This window comes from Eschrichtius robustus, chromosome 10 (genome assembly GCF_028021215.1).
Source record: "Eschrichtius robustus isolate mEscRob2 chromosome 10, mEscRob2.pri, whole genome shotgun sequence".
Classification (NCBI taxonomy): Eukaryota; Metazoa; Chordata; class Mammalia; order Artiodactyla; family Eschrichtiidae; genus Eschrichtius; species Eschrichtius robustus.
Genome location: NC_090833.1, coordinates 98,213,846 through 98,234,496, shown reverse-complemented (window position 1 = coordinate 98,234,496; position 20,651 = coordinate 98,213,846). Strand labels below are relative to the sequence as shown.

The 20,651-nt window shown below is 34.9% G+C and overlaps 1 protein-coding gene and 2 pseudogenes across 2 annotated transcripts in view; 2 read left to right on the top strand and 1 right to left on the bottom strand.

The window, feature by feature from the left end:
- The window catches only part of AUH (AU RNA binding methylglutaconyl-CoA hydratase), a 161,700-nt gene that overhangs the window by 102,000 nt on the left and 39,049 nt on the right, over window positions 1-20,651 (bottom strand). For both annotated transcript variants that reach the window (XM_068553314.1, XM_068553315.1), the window contains one exon: window positions 3,498-3,584. In XM_068553314.1, the coding sequence (XP_068409415.1) occupies window positions 3,498-3,584 (87 nt within the window). The remainder of the gene's footprint in view (window positions 1-3,497; window positions 3,585-20,651) is intronic.
- On the top strand, window positions 10,137-10,224 carry LOC137771050 (small nucleolar RNA SNORA70; annotated as a pseudogene).
- Window positions 10,240-10,329, top strand: LOC137771049 (small nucleolar RNA SNORA70; annotated as a pseudogene).

Below are 20,651 nucleotides of genomic sequence, written 5' to 3'. Positions count from 1 at the left end.
TAGGTATATGGAGAAACTGTGATACATCTATACAGTGGAATATTTTTCAGCAATAAAAAGAAATGAGCTATCAAGGCATAAAACGACATAGAGAAAACTTTAATGCAGCTTACTAAGTGAAAGAAGCCAACCTGAAAAAGCTACATATTACATGATTCCAGCTATATGATGGAAAAATATGGAGACAGTAAAACATGGTTGCCAGAGAGGGCAGAAGGGATGGATAGGCCAAGCACAGAGGATTTTTAGGGCAGTGAAAACACTCTGCAAAACACTATAATGATGGGTACATGTCATTTTACATTTGTTCAAACCCATGGAATGTAAAACACCAAGAGTGAACCCTAACATAAACTATGGACTTGGGTAATTATAATGTGTCAACATACGTTCATCAATTGTAACCAATGTGCCACTCTGGTATGAGATATTAATAATGGGGGGGGGGGAGACTATGCATATTGTGGTGGCAGGGGATATATGAGAAATCTCTTTACCCACCCCTCAATTTTGATGTGAACCTAAAACTGCTCCTGAAAAATAAAGTCTTTAAAAAAAAGAAAAGTTGAGTTACTGCAACAGAGACCATAATAGCCCTGCAAAGCCTAAAATAACTGCTATCTGTCCCTTTAAGAAAAAGTTTCCTAGCCCCTGGTTTAATGTACTAAACAAACAGATTTGATCAAGACAGTTTTTACCTGCCCTTCAAAATCTCACTAAGTCACCACCAAAGACATCTTAAAAATGTTATGTCCATTGTAATGCTGTAGTGAAAAGTATCATTACCTAATATTGGAGAACTCATGGAAGAGGAAAAAGAGTACTGGATCAGGATCCAGAACAGAAATAGTACAGCTTCAACCACTGAAAAGAAAAATCCACTACAAAAAAAGTAGTTCTTCATTTAAAAAGCATCAGAAAAATTCCAATTTCAGATTCAATAAAATAGAAAGAGGCTGGGAACAAACATCAACGTAATGTTTAACTGAACCAGTCTTAGCCATTCATCCCAGCATATATAGAGAGTTACAGACAGCATCAACTTTTACTTCCAAGATCAAGTTCTCTGACCAACATGGAAACCAAATCCACGCTCAGCCTCAGAAGACATCTATCTTACCATGTGGTTGAAGCTGGAGAGAGAAGCAGAGGAGAGCCTTCAATAACATTGGCAGAGGATAAACAAAAGTTATGAAGGTGACAAGAAACATTCTAGAAATCAAAACACATATATTTTTTAAAAACTTAGCTCTAAAAAAAAAAAGGAAACAACAATAACAAAACCACACAAGACCCCAAAAGATGTCACATGGTCAAATTCTAATCTTTCATATAACAGATGATTTCCCTGTATAGTACAGAAAAAGATGAAAAACTTCATTCTATGAAGGTTGTATAAACATGATACCAAACCAGAAAGGGTAACACAAAAAACAAAATTAGAAGATTCCCATCTCATTTATGTTTATATCAAAATATATAAAATTAAATCCAGCAGTATACATTAAAAACTACCATAACCACGAACCACAATGACCAGGTAGTGTTTATTCTAGTAATACAAGGCCAGTGCAGCATCAGTAAGTCTATTAATACAATTCAGTATAATAAAATCTGAGACAAATTTTAATATACACCATCCTGACACATAACAAAAAGGCAGTTGACAAACTTTAACCCTTATTCTCGATTAGAAAAGAATAACAAACTCCTAAACAAGTTGAAATAGAAGAAAACTCCCTGAACTTGATATTTACTGGCAAAATATTAAAAGCATTCATTAAACTCAAATAAAGGATGAACATGATCTCTTCAACAACTGAATATTGTACCAAGAACCTTAGCCAATGTGAGAATATATGAAAAATATGTTAAGATTAAAATGTTGGAAAAAGAAGAGATAAAAATTGCATTTTTTATGTGTAATGAACTTTTTTTGCTTTCTGGAAAACACAAGAAAATTAATCGAGAGAAAACAATCACTTATACAAGTACAAGCACATAAAATTTACCACATTTCCTACAGACCTACAACAATAACCAGACTTCAACAGAAATACGGGGAAAAGATCCCATTCAAAGGAATAAATGCTATAAAATAGCTAGGGATAAATCGGAGGGGGAAAAAAGATACAAGACAAAGCCAATGTGAAGAAAACTTTCTTGATGAACATTAAAACATGAATGACCACCCCCCCAAAATGAGAGCCATGCATATCATGGATGGAAAGATTTAGTATCATAAAAATGTCAATTCTTTATAAACAAGATTTATAGAAATTCCAATCACAGTCTCAAGAGAGTATTTTTCTTCTTCACTTCAAAATTAATAATTCTAAATTCATTTGGAAGAATTGATGTGTGAGAATTAGCAAAGAAAATCTTCAAGGAAAAAAGAAAAATAACAATGACAGGAACTTAGTACCCTCTAGATATTAAAGCTCCTAGAATTGAATTAGGGTGGAACATTAAGAGGCAATACCTGTAATACATTTAACAACAAAAGATTAATACAAAATTGGCTTTAGGTAAATAGTTATTAAATAATGCTATAGAAAAGAGGATAAAGAATGTGAAAAGGCAATTTACAGGAGGGGAAAGGCAAGTCTAATCTGAAAAGATATACTAGCATTTGAGAAAGTGAAAATTAAAATGCTAAGATTATTTTTTTCCTTAACTTTGGCAAACTTAAAAAATAGCAACATTAAATGCTATAAAACTATAAGGAAACAGGTACTGTCATGTGATTGACAGGAATATAAATTATTACCATCTTTTTGCAACATAATCTGGTAGGATTTATTAAAATGTAAAATGAACACATGATACTTAGAACTGCAATACCATGTTTAGGAATCTATCTTATAAATATACATACTAATGTTCTAAAAGACTTTGTACAAAGATAATCACTGCTTTATTATAAATAACAAAAATAGCAAAAAAAACCACAAAAACAAAAATCCAAAACAACAAAAACATCCTAAGCGTTCATTAATGAAGAAATAATTTAAAATTTTGGAAAAGGCTATGCTATGGATTACTATGTAGTAATGTATTAAAAAGTATTAATAATAAATTGATATGGACTGAAATATAAACATTACACAGAAATTTATAATTCTAAGGAGATAGTATCCCATTTATGTAAAAAACAAAAAAATTCCCTATCTATAAATATGTCTGTGTATGCAATTATTTAAGAAATATAAATACTTATGTCAAAGGCTTATGCCAAATTATTCTTTGTTTTCTAATAATTAACTCTATATGCCATGTCATCATAAATAGGAGGCATCTTTAATTATAAAAAAATTTTTCACAACTTTTCAAATTAAATATATTACATGCTGTTTTACAACCAGCTATAGGTCATGATTATCTAACTATATAAATATTTTAGCCAAAGCTTATACATAAAGACAGTGTGCAACTTTTAAAATATGACATTTAAGGTCACCTTCAGCATGCTAAAAGGAGAATTTAATTGTGCTTACCGATTTCATTAATCACTGCTCTTATTTTGGAGACAAAAGGACCAACTTCACTGGAATTCATTTTGACTCTTTCCTTAAGGTCAGCACCTGCAAAGTATTTTATTTACAAATATAAACTAGTTATAAACAAAATTTTAAGGCAACAAACTGAACATTTACTTAAGATTCATACATAACTTGAAGACAGACTAGATTTATCTATCAAAGGAATTACAGTACCTAAGTTTTCCTACCCAAAGACCAGCACCAGATTGAATAAAATATTTGTTTGTTCATGTATCTACCACGTGCTTAAAGTAATGCTTCTCAAACTTCATGGTCTCAGAACCCCTTTATACTCTTAGAGAAGGAGGCATTGTTAAGATTATATATATCTACCAATAGTTATTCTATTAGAAAATGAAACAACAAAATTTTTAAAATATTTATTTATTCATTGAATAATACAAATAAACCCATTCCTGTTAACATAAATGATTACAGACTGATGCCACTTTCTTGGTTCTTGAAAAGATGCTGGCAGTTCTATCCACCACTGCTTCTGTCCCATCAGTGCAAATGCCAACCCAGTGAAAAGGGCAAATCACACCTTCCTGCTATGAAAATCATTGTGACTTCATGGATGCCCACCTTGGTGACTGCAGATCACCTTTGAGAATCACTGGCTTGAAAGTATATGCAAACTGACAATTTCATAATTACGAGTTTATCACAGAATCATAACTTTGGAACAGATAAAAATAAACATAAGGAATTCCTTAAGGGATTGTTTACTCTGTGGCTCAACAAAGACATTCTTTTTAATAAAATTAAACTCACTGAGAAAAGGTAGGTCCCCATTAAAATAAACAAACAAATAAAAAACAAAGTAAAATTACAGCATAGATGGTATATACTCAGCTACTTATTCTCTTATTAGCCCATTATAAATTGATCATGACTAGACGTAACATCAAGTAGCAGCTGATGCTGAGCCCATATACTTCCTGTGGAAGTGAGAACTGCAGTTGACAAAACACATATCCTACAACCCATCAGTTCTTAGGTATATATACCCTAGAAAATCTCTCAAATATATGCCCAAGGAAAATACATACAACATTCAATGCAACATGTATAAAAATAGCAAAAAAAAATGGAAAAAACCTAAATCCACCAAAAGGATTAATAATAAAACTGGGACATATTTATACAACAAAATGTTACATGCGCAGCATGAAAATGAAGGAATTAGAGTATAAATATGGATAAATCTAATGATGTTGAAGGATTTATAATTATATAAATGAATACAATATATATTTATCATTATATATAATTACTGAAAGATACACAGGATAATAACCATTTAAATAAGTTTTTAAAAGAAGAATGCTATGTAGGGATATAAAACATACATGGACATGATAAATTCCAAATTCAATTGGTGGTGACCTCTGTGGGGGAGGAAGAGAGATGTGATTGGCAATAGACACAAAGAACTTCAATCTTATTTGTAATACTGTGTTGCTTAAGTGGTGGGTACTCAATATGGTAGGTAGTCATGATTTTTGGATGTCTGATATATGTCTTCATAATTAATTTTTTCCATGAAGAATTAAAATTTAGCATGGAAGAAAAATGTTAGTAGTGTCAAAAGAATTCTAAACTAGTAGGATGTATTTGTTAAAGAAATAATGGTTCAACTCACTGTCATTTAACATTAAGAATATAATTCTAAATTGAGAACATAAAATGTTGCCTAGTGCATGTTAGCTAATACATATTGGTTAATAAAAGTAGCTAAATGTAGTGTGGTATGGGGGAAGGGAATAGACGAAAGAGGAGCCAAAGCAATGAAGAAGTGAAAGCTGATGGGACAGATAGGGACGCTGGATGAGGTGGTCCTGAAGGAGCCCCTGTAACTGCATCATGGGATCCATCACATTCTCCGGCCTCAGGGCACCATGAGGGTACCCTCTAACACACTAACTAGAGCTCCGATGGGGGGTCTTTACCAACATTCTGCCCCTGTGACCACACAGCAGGCTTTGAAAACCACACTCAGGTTAAAGAGACTAGGCTGCTGGAAGCCATGCCAGGACCTAAAGGGCATCAAGGTTTGCTCTTAACACGTGTGGCCCATTAACTGCACACTAGTCCCAGCAGAGAAGTGTAGAAGATGTGTCTCGTTATGGAATGCAGCTTTATCCACACAATGGTATGAGACAGAAAATGAGTATCTTTAAAGTGAAGAAAGAAAATAACTGCCAATCTAGCATTCCAAACAAATCAAACCTATCCTTCAAAATGATGGTGAAATAAAGACATTTTACACACCCACTCACAGACACACACATCCACAAACAACAATTTGTCCCCGGCAGACCCACGCGAAAAGAAACACTACAGGGAATTCTTCAAGCAGGTTATGAGAGTAGAGTTTTAAATCTTATTTTATACTCCTTACAAGTGATATGTCTTAAAATACAAGGGCACAGACTGGTTAAAGTAAAAGGGTAAAAAACTTGCGAACACTAAGCAAAAGAAAACTTGTAAAGTTATCTTCATCTCTGACAAAAGAGAAGTAAGACAAGAAACATCACTCAAGCTAGAGGGTTATTTTATAATAATAAATATGATGATCTATTAAAAAAGCCATAAGAATTCTAAATTGGCAAACATAAAAAAGACAGCCCCAAAATACATAAAGCAAAAACTAACAGAACTAAAATGAAAAACTGCCAGGTCTACAACCATAGTGGATTTTAGCAGACCTTTCACAGTAACTGGTAAAGCAAGCACTCAAATATCCTTTCAAACATTCCTATCAAGAAGTAAAAAATAGGAAAAAATTAATCCCAAAGTAGAAACTGGAGCAAAAAAAAACTTTTAAATAGAAAACAAATGTGCGAGAGAAAAATCAAAATAGTTGGTTCTTTGAAAAAAAACTAAAATAAATGATAGACCTTTTAGCAAGACTCATCATAGATAATCAGAGAAGGCACAAGTCCCAATCGAGAATGAAAAGGAGGGTAATACTAAGGATTTTACAGACAATAAAACAATATTATTAAAAATTTTGGCCCAATGGATTTGAAAAACGACAGGAAATGAACAAATTCCTAGGAAAACACAACTTATTAAAACTGACAAAGAAATAGAAAATCTGAAAACACAAATACATATTAAAGAAATTGAATATGTAATTAAAAACTTTCCTACAAAGAAAACTGCATGCCCATATGGCTCCAATAGTAAATTCTTCCAAACATATAATGAAAAACATTTACCATCAGTCTTAAAAATGCTTACATGGAGAACAGCAAAACAAAAACTTGAAAAGAACATTGTAAGAAAAAAACATGACAGGCCAATTTTTCTCATAAATAAAGTCTCAAAAAATCCTAAACAAAGTATCAGTGTATCATACTTAGTAGTACCATAAATAAAATACATCAAGACCAATTTATACTCAGTCCAAGATTTACGACTGGACTTAAATTTTTAACATTAAATTTTTTAATTTATGAAATTTTTAATTTACGTAATTGAGAAAGGTGAAAATCATATAAATTTTCAGTAGGTTGCAGAAAAGTAGTTGATAAAATTCAACACTCATTCTTTAACATCTTCACTGAGGTATAATTTACATAAAATAAAATTCAGTCATTTAAAATACACAATTCAATATTTTTTAAGTAAATTTACAGAGTTGTACAACCATCACCACAACCCAGTTTTAGAACATTTCCATTATCACAAAAAGGATCCCTAACACCCATATGCAGTCACTCCCTGTTCTCACCTCCAGCCCCAAACTAATCTACTGATATTTTCCTATAATTTTGCCTTTTCTGAACATTTCATATAAATAAACTCATATAATATATGGTCTTCTGTTTCTTTCTTTCACATAGCATAGTGTTTTTCAGGTTCATCCATGATATAAAGATGCATCAGTACTTTTTATCTTTTTATTACCAAATAGTATTTCATTGTAGGGACAGACATTTTGTTTATCCATTCATTGGCTGATGGACATTTGGGTTGTTTCTACTTTTTTGGCTATTATGAAAAATACTACCATGAACGTCTGCATACAAGTCTTTGTGTAAAGAAATTTTTTCACTTGTCTTGGATAGAGTGGAATTGCTGGGCTATATTGTAAATTTCTATTTAACTTAAAAAAGGAAAGAAGAAAAAAAACCTGCCACTGTTTTCCATAGTGGCTGCACCACTTTACATTCCTATCAGCAATGCCTAAGGGTCTCTGTTGTCCTCCAAGGTCACCAACACTAGTCTGCCCTTTTATCATAGCCATTTTAGTGGACATGAAGTGGTATTTATTATGGTTTTAAATTTGCATTTCCCTAATGACTAATGAGGTTAGCATCTTTTCAAGGTGCTTATTAGCCATTCATACAGTTTCTTGAGTGAAATGTCTATTCAAATCTTTTGCTCATTTTTTTGATGGATAATTTATTTTATTCTTACTGGGTTGTAAGAGTTATATCTTGGATACAAGTCCTTTTTCAGAAATACGATTCACAATATTTTCTCCCTATCTGTGGCTGATCTTTTGATGATTCTTGATGGTTTTTTGAAGTTTAATTTTAATGAAGTCCAATTTATCAATTTTTCTCTTTTATTACTTGTACTTTTGGTGTCCTCTCTAATTAACACTCATTATTAATTAAAAATTCATAGCAAAGAAAAGAATCTTTTTGATTTTATAAAGAGTAATTACAAAATACCTATAGCTAACACCACCTTTAATGGTCAATTACTTCCTCTCAGAGATCAAGAATGAGACAAGTATTCTTTATCACTTCTACAGATGGGAACAGATGTACTAGTTTGTGTAATAAGAAAAATTTTTTAATTACAAGGAACAGAAAGAAAAAAATAAAACTTCCATCATTAGCAGATGACTTAATTATACATGAAGAATATCCAAAAGAATTTACAAATCATAAAAATAAGTGAATTTAGTAAGGTTGCTGGATATAGGTTCAATATAAAAAAATCAACTTTCTATGTACTAGCAAAAGAAATTTGTGAAGTTTTAAAAAGATACCATTTATATTAACGTTCAAAAATCAAAGAGCCAAGGAATAAATCTAATAAAAGTTGTATAAAATCTTGACACAAAAACCTACAAAATCTAAATTAAAGAAGTCCTAAATAAATGGAGGAATATATCATTTCATGTTAGAAGATTCCATACTAAAAGATGTAAATTCCCTCCAAATTAATAGATTCGATGTGGTTCCAATCAAAATCCCAATGCTTTTTTAGAAATTGACAAAGTGGATATGCAAAGGCCCAATAATAGTCAAGATAATCTTGAAGAAGAAAAAGCTGGAGAATTTATATTAAAATAAGATGTATTATAAAACTACAGTAATTAAGAAAACGTGACACTGGCTCAAAGATAGAGAAACAGAGCAATGGAACAGAATAGCAAGTCCAGAAAAGACCTGCTTGATTTATGACAAAGATGGCACTGCTGGAACATTCCAATAAATGGGGCTGGGACCACTGAAGGTTCATATGGGGAAAAACAATTCTTGACCCTTCGTATCATATACACAAACAAATCAGTTAATGGTGCATTACAGCCTAAATTTGAAAGGTAAAACAAATAACTTCTAAATGAAAATATCCAGATATCTTCAAGATTTTGGTATAGACAAAGATTTTTAAAAGGTTTTTCCAACACTTTTAAAAGGAAAACACTAGAGTTCTTTAAAATTAAAAACTTCTGTTCATTAAAGGACATCACTAAGCGAGTGAATATACAAGTAAAAGGGTGGGAAATGGTATCTTAAATACATCTGTTCTGTGCATGTAAAGAACTATAAATCAGGAAGAAAAATATAAATAACCCAAATATAAAATATAGGCAAAAGATTCATACAGATAATTCACAGAAGAGAATATAACATTGGCTAAAAAGAGATGAAAAGGAATACAACATGACTAATCATCAAGGAAACACCGATTACAAACACAGATAGTTTTATAAGCAGTACAGTGCTAAAGTGTTGGTGAAGGTATGGAGCAATGAGAACTCTGATTTAATGCTGCTGGGAGTAAAATTGGTAAAAAAAAAAATCACTTTGGAAAGCAATTCCACCCCAAGTATACACACCCAACACATGATATGTACACTAAAGGACACGTATAAGCATATTCACAGAAGCATTATTCAGAATAGCTGAAACCAGCAATAACCCAAACATTCATCAACAGCAAAATGAATAAACTGTGAAACATTCCCACAAATATGAATATACTATTCCTAGATGAACAGTACATACTGAATCCCACAAACGTGTTGAGAAGAAGTCAACCTTAAAAGATACATGCTGGATAATTCCAGTTACATAAAGTTTGAAAACAGGCAAAATTAGTATTTGGTAATAAAAATCAGAAAAACCTCCACTACCTTTTGGGTGAGAGATGGTTAACGATAGGAAGAAGCATAAGGGATGAATTATGGTGTGCTGGTAATGGCAGTGTTCATTTCTTAATTTGGGTGGTGACTGCACAGGTGAGTTCATTTTGCAGAAATTTATTACTTACAGTTTGTGCAATTTTCCCTATGTACATTATAATTCAATTTAAAAATTTACGTTAAAAAAAAAATTCCTTCTGCAGCCAATCAGGCCTCTTTTCTCTGTGGAGGCCTGGTGTGCAATGGCTGCAAAAAGCAGCCTCTCACACACCACTGTAAAAAAAAAAGATAACTAAGGCACTAAAAAAAAAAAAAAAAAAAGCAGCTTCCCTGGTAGTGCATGCAGCCTGTTGCTTGTATGGGTTGCCCTTAAGGACCTTCGAGACAGCCCTTACCAGTGGACATTCATGTCTGGCATCATGCTGTCCCCAATCTAGGCTCCAGACAGGTTTGCAGGGTGCCTTTGGAAAGCCCCAGCACGCAGTGGCCAGGGTCCACACTGGCCAAGTCATCACATCCATCTGCACCAAACTGCAGAACAAGGAGCAAGTGATTAAGGCCCCACACAGGGCCAAGTTCAAGTTTCTGGGCCCCAGAAGATCCACATCTCCAAGAAGTAGATGAATCTGAAGACATGGTGGCAGAAAAGTGGATCATCCTGGATGACTATGGGTCAAATACATCCCTAATCGTGGGCCCCCTGGACAAATGGCAGACCCTGCACTCATGAAAGCCGTGGTGCTTTCCCTTCCTTACTCACGCCCACCAATAAATCCAACTTTCCTGCCCAAAACACAAATGAAAAAAAATGACAAAAAAAAATCCTGACTCCATACACATTACCTGCTCCAGCTATCGCCAATTTCTCTCCTCTTTTTTTTTTTAAAGCCAAACTCCTCAAAAGGGCTGCTCTTTCTGTCTCCCACCCTCTCCTCTTACACTATGTCTCTAAACAAGGGGGACAAAAAGATACTAAAAAATAAATATAATAAATAACCAAGATAAAAAGTGATAAATGTTTGGGAGTAAAAATAACAGGAAAGTGTGAATCTAGAGTGCAGAGGGAAGTAAAGTTGTGAACCACATTACAACATTAAATAGTATGATCACACTGGTCTTACTGAGAAAGTATAATAAAATTCAGTAAGATCTCTGTAGTCCATATATTCCTGATAATTTAATATTTGGGTCTAAGTTACATATTTTTAATTATTTGTATTGCTTTTGCAGTATCTACCGCAAACTCTTTTCAACTAAATATGTAGTGATCAGAAACGTAATACCCCAAGTAGACAATGCATGGAGTTAATATATTATTTAACAATTCTGAGAGAATATAGTTCATTTAAATATTGCCCACTAAAATGGTCCTCTCCTAAAATACTTGGACTTTTTTTAATAAATTCCTTCTTTTGAATATGCTTTAGGATTACTATGTAGTAAATTTCTACCTATTTATCTTTGTCGCGGACTAGTCCAGTGAGTAGAAAAGTTATGGAAAACAATGATAATATTCTTTGTTGTACATTGCAGGATACCTAGCTTCCTTGGCCCCCAATAACCAAATGAGAGTAAAGCCCCTCAGTCATTGTGACAAGCAAAAATGTCCCCCTAAATTCTAATATCTTCCCCAATGAGTGTTACCATCCCCCTTGAGCTAATGCTCAAGAGCTAATGCTCCAAGTCAGTGGTCTTCAACATTTTTTGTTCCCATTACAGCTGAAAAGAATTTTGAAAAACGATGCACTCCCTTGAACAGTTTTATATTGACATCTAAAATTTTTCATAATTTAAATAGTTGCAAGGATTGCAGTACACTATAAACACTGGCAGCTTAAAATACAACTGATATATACCACTGTCAATGCATCCAGTGCAATCTACATACCACAGTGACTTGACTCTCAACATCATTCATGTCTGAAACAAGAAACAAATCCTTGCTTAACGATAAGAAATACTACGTCATTTATTTTCTTTATGAACAACTTTATGAAGTGTTGTATTTCTACAACACTTTGCTGCGATTTTTTTCTGATGCAATCAGCTTTTATGCTTAAAGTTTTTCTTTTGGCCACTGTCATATTTCTTTGCAACAAAACATATATATTGTTTAAACTGAATTAATTTTTATTAAATTCCCTGTAACCATGAAGCACTAAGTTTAGAAGTTTTCCTCTGGACTGACTTTTCATTACAAGTATTATTAGCATAAAATTGATTGAAGCATAAATATATTACAAATCTGATAACAACTAGATATTAAAAGTAAACTTTTCTGGGAAATGTATCTCAATGAGATAGATAAGACTACCTTCCCTCCTTCTATTATCTCATATATCTATGCATGAAAATCATTTATTGCTAGAATACTTCAGCAATGTCACCCAATTCTTTCAACTCCTTTAGACCCAGCTCTTGAAAAATCACATAGTAATCAAGAAGCATTTAACAATTCCATAAAAACTTTACTGTCCTTAAATTATGCTGAAAGCAATGAATTGGAAACTGCCAGAGTAAGAATAGGATCCTAGTTGAAATTCTCAACATTAGTATTTTAAAATACCCCTTTTATAGCAATTCAGAGCTTTCTTCCTCCCTGGGTCAAGGAAGCAAAAAAAGGCAAAATCAGGATTGACTACTGTAAAGTGCAAGAAGAGCAACTATGAAAGAGAAGATGGTAAAGAGTAACTTAACTTGCAGATCAGCCTGAAAAGTTCTACAAAAAAGTACATACAAGTTATCAGCTAGGTCCCTTTTAAATAATCTGTATCTCCTGAATGCCTAGAGGAGAACCCAACCTCAGTCTGGGGGATAACTGCTTTAAGTCTTTTCCCTCGGAGTGCAGGTGCTGGGTCATGTGAAGTGAAAATGATCTTTAAAAGTTAATACCAAATTGTTCTGCCAAAGTAATTCCACCTCCATACGTTATCACCAGCAGTGCATTGCTCCACATCATTACCAGTGCCTGGTATTGCCACACTTAGTAAGTTCTGCTCATCTAACGGGTGAGAAATGGTAGCTTTAAGCTGCATTTTTCTTAGTAGTAAAAGATGAAATGTCTCAGTTTTGTAGAACATTACTGTGCAGTGAACAAAGTCATCATTTCAGAATTGTTCCAGTTTATGTACATGTACTATCAATCCAAAGCACCCTGGTCTTTTTTGCTCCCGCTCCACATAGGCTTTCATCTCCTCCATCCAACCAAAACATCAGGTCAAGATAAGCCAGGATTTCCAGGTGGCTCAATCTGCATCTTAACCTCCAAAAAGCACCAGACGGAACAGATGCTCCCTGTGTCCTGGGGAGGTGTCTATCTAAAACCAGAAGATGTGTCTGTTCTCCTCTCCTGTACTGCTCTTGTATGGTGGTTGTATCAGGGTTACTCTAGCCTCAGAAAAGCAGCTGAGAAAGGGTCTTTCTTTTTTTAACTTATCAAAGAATATATGTGAGACTGGAATTATCTGTTCCATGAAATGCCTGGATAGAATGTTCCTCTGCAGTCATGGAGACCACGTGTTTTCATTGTTGCGGGACTAGTCAGGTTTTCGATTTCTTAAGTCAGTTTTGGTTAAGTTTTATTTTCTAATAATTTACCTATTCCACTTAAAATTTCAAATTCACTGACATCAGTTATTCTTTTTTTTTTTTTTTTAATTTATTTATTTATTTATTTATTTCTGGCTGTGTTGGGTCTTCGTTTCTGTGCGAGGGCCCTCTCTAGCTGTGGCAAGTGGGGGCCACTCCTCATCGCGGTGCGCGGGCCTCTCACTATCGCGGCCTCTCCTGTTGTGGAGCACAGGCTCCAGGCGCTGAGGCTCAGCAGCTGTGGCTCACGGGCTCAGTCGCTCCGCAGCATGTGGGATCCTCCCAGACCAGGGCTCGAACCCGTGTCCCCTGTATTGGCAGGCGGATTCTCAACCACTGCGCCACCAGGGAAGCCCACAGTTATTCTTAATATTATCTTACCAGATTAATCTCTGTGAAGTTTATACCTATGAGATCCTTTTTCGATCTGAATATTGTTTAGTTATTCCCTCACCCTTGATAAATCTCGTCAGAAATTTGACTATTTGACTTTTGAAGAACCAACTTTGGACTTTATTATCCTATTACTTACTGTTTATTTTTCCAAGTCATAAGTTTATGTTCATCTTCAGTTCTTTCCTTCTACCCTATCTGGGTTTATTCTGTAGTCACTTTTGTCATTGTAAAAAATTGGATTCTTAGTTTATTCATCTTGAGCATTTATTCTTTCTTAAAGTACAATCTAAACTATATTACACCAGTTTTAAAGTACTTTGTTAGAATTTAATTCTGAATGTGTTCTAATTTCCATTAAGATTCCTTTGTTGAGCTGTAAGTTATTTAGAAGTTATTTTAAGTTCCCCACTGTAGGGGACTTTTTCTAATTACCTTTTGTAAATGACTTGTATCTTAACCGCCTGTAGTCACAGAATTCAGCCTTTGAAATCTGTGCAGGTTTTACAGCCAAGCAGATGGTTAATTTTCATGAATATTCCATGTGTGCTTAAAAGAGATGCACAGTCATCAACGGCTGAGGGCAATGATTCACACAGGTACATTACCTTAACCCTCAGCAGGCCAGGAAAAATAATCAACACCCTTTATCAGCTGGGCTGATAGACTCTTTGTATTAATATTTTATTTAATATTTAGGTCATTTTATAAATAATTTACAGAAAAATAAAAGGACGATAAAAAATCAAGTTAGTTGGAAATTTCAGTCAAAACTTAAATACATAAAATCTATATATTTTTATATTTTCCTGGTATGTGCACATATGTGTATTATACATATACATACCTACAAATGCATAGTGTATGCATATATACACTCACATACTTACATATATCACACACACATACACACATGAACACATTATGAAAAGGGTTATATCATTTGAATGAAACTGGTCATCAACTGACACACATGAACCTGGGACATATAGTTTTATAAAATCTGATTCCAGATTTCAAAGATAGCTCTACTAAATGATCATTACTTCTGCTTCTTCTTGAACTTGCATTGTAGAAATGCTGTGCTTTTGAAAATTTGGATGGCTCATAAACTTGTTGAGGACAGCCATATTCATTGTTCCCTGATTGTAAATATTCATTTTTAGATTTATAAACATCCATCAGAATGATCAATGGTTTGTTTTCTTTTCTATACCATACAGTCCCTTCCTGTCACCTCTGTATACACACCTGCCTTCAACACTCTTCAATTACAAGCTGTATCAAGTAAATGCTCATGTACATCATCATATGAAATGCAAGAATATGTCACATATCCTTTTGGAAAAACTGAATAGCCCAACTTCTTGTCACAAAATACACAAAATACTGCGTGGTGAAGTCCTTCCTACCTAATGACTAATTGGATGCAAATTCCATACTTCCTTTATAGAAACCACAGAAATATACTGCTCACTCATCAGTTCTTGAGTTCAAGAAAATTCATCTAGGATATTGTCATCTGATGACTCACAGTCTAAGATTTCACTCATACGATCAAGTTCACCATCATGATTAGGGCCTACAGTCTGCTGTCTCTTTTGACCATTATTTTACCCATCTAATAACTGTGAAACGTCTTCCTCTGTCAACTTTTCTACTCTTGTACCATTATGTGTAGAAAATGAAAATTTCTAAATTCTCAACTGTGTTCAGTGATAACTAAAAGAATGGCTACAAAGATGGTACCTCCAGACTTCAGTTATATTTTCTTAAAATATGTGCAACTCTTGAGGCAATGCAATAAAAAAAAAAGATAATGCAATAGCAATGATTTGACCTCTACAACATCTTTCTAGACAATTCCGTCTTTCTTCCATTTTCTTATTTTAGTTTTTCTTAGCATAATTGGGAATAATTAAAGAGTAATGATAAAAATCATTCCTAGGATGATGAAATTACCAATATAAAGATACAGTGATATGAGATAAGAACCCACAGCATCTTAGATTCATAAAAAGTTCCAATGAACCCATACAGAAACTGCAAGAGAAAAGGAGTTTTAATTTTCTTTTTTAAAGTAAATTTTCTGTTCTTCAGAAGACCTCTAAGAAAGAATCAAAGTCATAAAACATCAATCCATACAAGCAAAATTGTTCAAAAAAGAAACTAGTCAAATCTGGGTCCAGGGGACTCTGACGATATAAGGGTTAAGTTTACTAACTGACGTATTCAAATCTCCTATAGACTTACTTTTTCCTTGTTTAATCTATCATCAACTAAGAAAAGTGCTAAAAATTCCCATTATGGTGGTGGATTTGTCCATTTTTCCTCAGGGTGATATCAATTTTTGCACTATATATTTTGAGGCTGTTTCTAACAGCAAAAAAGCTGGGAATCATCATATCTACAAGGGAAATTGAATCTTTTATGATTATGTAGTGACCTTCTTTATCTCTAATAATTACTATCTCTAATAAAAATTTGTTTTAAAGTCTATTTCATTTGATATCAATATAGTTATACCAGCTTTTTTTTAGTCAGCATTAGACTGGTATATCTTTTTCTACTCTTCAACTTTCAATGTCCTTATGCTTTAGGTGTTTCTTATAAGCAGCTTAGTGATAACTTTTCTTAAGCCAGCCATTGCTTGTCTTCTAATTCAAGAATTTAGTACACTTACATTCACTATGATAAGTAATAAATTTGAATTTATTTCTACAATTGCATTTTAGGATATTTAGCCCATTAGTTCTTTTTTTTCGCCCTCCATCTACCTCCCTATTTTTTAACCAGCTTCTGGATTGACTGTTTTACTTGTTCTTATTTCATTTATTCAGAAGTTTAAATACCACCTGTATACCAATGATGTCAAAAATTTTACCTCAAGCCCAGACCTCTACCCTGAACTAACTACAGACTCCTAAATTCAGCTGCCTATTAGACACATCCAGTTGAATGTCTAGTATGCATCTTATAAACACAATAAATGCTCCCCTCCCCCAACTATTAAATTTCCTCCCCAGAATATGCTCCTCTTGCATTCTTCCACTCCTCAGTTAATGGTAACCCCATCCTTCCAATGTTCCAATCAAAATAGAGTCAACCTTGATTCTTCTCCCTCATACCCCTTCCTTTTCATCAGTAAATCCATGTCTCCACCTTCAAAATACATGTAGAATCCAACAATTTTTCACCACCTCCACTACTACACTGGTCCAAGTATGATCATAACTGCAGGGGATCAAAGACAGAAGTTCTGGAACAGTCTATTCTCAACACACAGCCAGAGCAAGCCTTTTAAAACTTCGTCTTTTCAGGTCACTGCTTAGCTTAAAACACCCCAGATTCTCTTTTCACTCGAAGTATAAGTGAAAATTCTATGTCACTTGGACTCCTACTACTTCTGTGACATCACCTCCTAGAACTCATCTTGTCCACTCGGCTACAGAGACACTAACCTTCTTGCTCTCCCATTATCTTGCAACGTATGATGTTGCCTCCAGGCTCCGTTCTTGCTTACCTCTCTGCCTAAAACACTCTTCCCCAGGTATCCACAAGGGAAGTTCACTTCTTCCAGTGAACTTCTTCATGACTAGTTCACTTCTTCCAGGACTCTACTTATTTATCTCCTTCTCAGAGAGGTCTTCCCTCTTCACCATATATGGAACAGCAATCCTCCATGCCAGCCACAAGAACTCATTTTTCTTGTCCAGTTTTATCTGGATTCAGAGCATTCATCTGACACAGTATACATTTACGTTAATTTTTTTTTCACTGCCTCCCTTACCCCCATGCCTATGGAGGCTCCACAAGAGCAGGTGATTTCTGTCTTACTTACTGCTGTATTCCCAGATCCTAGAATAGTACCTAGCCCGTGACAGGCTCTCCTCCAAGAAATCTGATAAATAAATGAATAAATGAAAGAAATCCATGTGTTTTCTTTATAGCTGGACCCTAATGAAGACAGTTTATAGTAGGAATTTTAAAACTCATGAATATTGGCTGTTTACTTAGCATCTACCGCCCTCCTCCTACTTCCTAAAGGTGGCCTTATTTTTGTTCTGCTGTCTGCCTCTACCACCCCCCCCCCAACATTGCATGTACTTTGAAAGAAGTTAAATCCATTCCCATAGCAAATCAGCACAGTTTCTTCCCCTGAGAAGTCAAATCAAGATCAATCTGAGGGTTCCAGCTTGGATTTGGGCAAAAGTGTTCTCTTCTCTTCATTTCAACATGGTCATACATGGATAGGAGGCCCTGAACTACTGAAGCTTCAGGCTACCAAACTGGATGAAGGTGGCATATAGAAGACAGTGATGCCAAAGGAATTTCATAACAGCCCAGAATCACTGAATTAGAGCAATCCTAACTACCTTGTAGTTTAAGTCAACTTGAATCAATTTTTCTGTAACCTGAAGCTGAGAGATTCCCATCTGATGCTTATTATCTACTAGATGATATATTACAAATGATAACAAATGGGTCAGATTCACTCTACATCTGTTCTCAAGGAATGGGATCTTGATTGGTGAGGGTATTGGTTAGCCCTAATTATTACAGGGAATTTCTAGCCAAGGTTTAGCATGGGAGAGAACCAAATAAGGTTCAGGAACATAATCTTCTTGTTATGACTACCTTCATAGCTTCTAAAACTTTAATAGCAACACTAAATTCTCAAGTACTTTGAGCTTAGATTTCTTCATCCTGGATCTGAAACCACCTTTTATCCAATTAAACATAAAATTTCAATCTATAAAAAGTTACAGGGACTTACAGTTTCTGGTTCCACATACAAGGAGCTTGGAAGTTGTCACTCTGTCCTAACAACAAGTAAAAAGCTGAATAGACTGAATCAACAACTCTTCTAGGATCTGAAAGAGAGGTGAGGAGGACACAGGGCAAACCACTGCTCCCAAGACTGAAGAAACAAACAGGCAGATACAGAGAATCACAACATACCAGAGCAGAGACTCAGGAGCAGTGGAAACCAGTGCCAGGGTCAGAAAACCTGAACTGTAATTGATGAACTGCTGGAGGCTCAGTAGGAACAACTCTGAGGGTTAAAAACTCTAGGGGTACCCCACAGTTTTCTGAGATTTACCTCCAAGAGCCTAACCAGCTTCTCAAAATAAATACTGGTGAAAAATCCCCTCCTCCTTCTGACAGAGGAAGGGGCAAAGGAACCATTTTGAAATACCAGAGCACTCTATTCTTAACAAGGCCTGCCTTCAGGGAAAACTGATAAACCAAAGCCTAACTGACCTGGAGGAAGGGAAATATCAAACTCTAGCCCACTCTAGTCATCCAGTTCCACCTAAGGGGGCAAAAAAACCCTGAGAAACACTTGTGAAGTTCACAGTTCAGAGGCATAGGCTCACTAAAAGCCTGAGAACTAATCATAGCACAATAGAACACTTCCCCTCCCCGCAGCACCTTACCACATTACTAAAGGCCTATTCACAGCCTTTACCCAGTACATCATGTCAGGCTATCAAGAAAATATTAAAAGGCATACCAAATCACAAAAACACGATTTAAAGAGACAGACCAAGCACCAGAACCATACGTAGCAGACATGTTGGAATTATAAACCAGGAATTTGAAACAAATTGTTAAGGGTTATAATGAATAAAGCAGACAGCATGCAAGGGCTCCAATGAATAAAGCAGACAGCATGCAAGAACAGATGGGCAATGCAAGCAGAGATGGAAACCCTAAGAAAGAAACAAAAAAGAGATGCTAGAGATCAAAAACTTTGTAAAAGAAATGAACACTGGCTTTGATGATCTTCTCAGTAGACAGGACAGAGCTGAGGAAGCAATCTCTGAGCTTGAGGATGTCACAATAGATTCCAAAGCTGAAAAAGGGAACAAAGACTGAAAAACAAAAAACAAAAACAAAAACACCAACATCAAAGCACTGAGGGACGACTACAAAAGGTATAATCTGGAACAATTATGACTGAGAATTTCCCCAGATTTATGTCAGACACCAAACCACAGATCCAGAAAGCTCAGCAAAAACCAGGCAGAGAACACCAAGAACACCAATGCAAAAACCAAGCAACCAACAAATTAAAAAAAAAAAAACACCTAGGCATATTTTCAAACTACCAAAAAGTCAAACATAAATTCTGAAAGAAGCCAGAGGAAAAATACATCTTACCTATAAAAGAACAAAGATAAGAATTACATCTGACATCTCCTCAGAAACCATGCAAGCAAGGAGTGGAGTGAAATATTTGAAGTGTTGAGAGAAAAAGAATACCAAACCTAGAATTCTGTACCTGTGAAATTATCCTTCAAAAGCGAAGGAGAAATAAAAACTTTATCAGAGGGGCTTCCCTGGTGGCACAGTGGTTAAGAATCTGCCTGCCAATGCAGGGGACACAGGTTCGAGCCCTGGTCCAGGAAGATCCCACATGCCACGGAGCAACTAAGCCCGTGCGCCACAACTACTAAGCCTGCGCCTCTCTAGAGCCCGTGAGCCGCAACTACTGAGCCCACGCGCCTAGAGCCAGTGCAACAAAAGAAGTCACTGCAATGAGAAGCCCACGCACCACAACGAAGAGTAGCCCCCACTTGCTGCAACTAGAGAAAGCCCACATGCAGCAACGAAGACCCAATGCAGCCAAAAATAAAATTAAATAAATAAATTTATAAAAAAAAAACTTTATCAGATAAACAAAAACTGAGGAAATATGTTGCCAACAGACCTGCCTTGCAAGA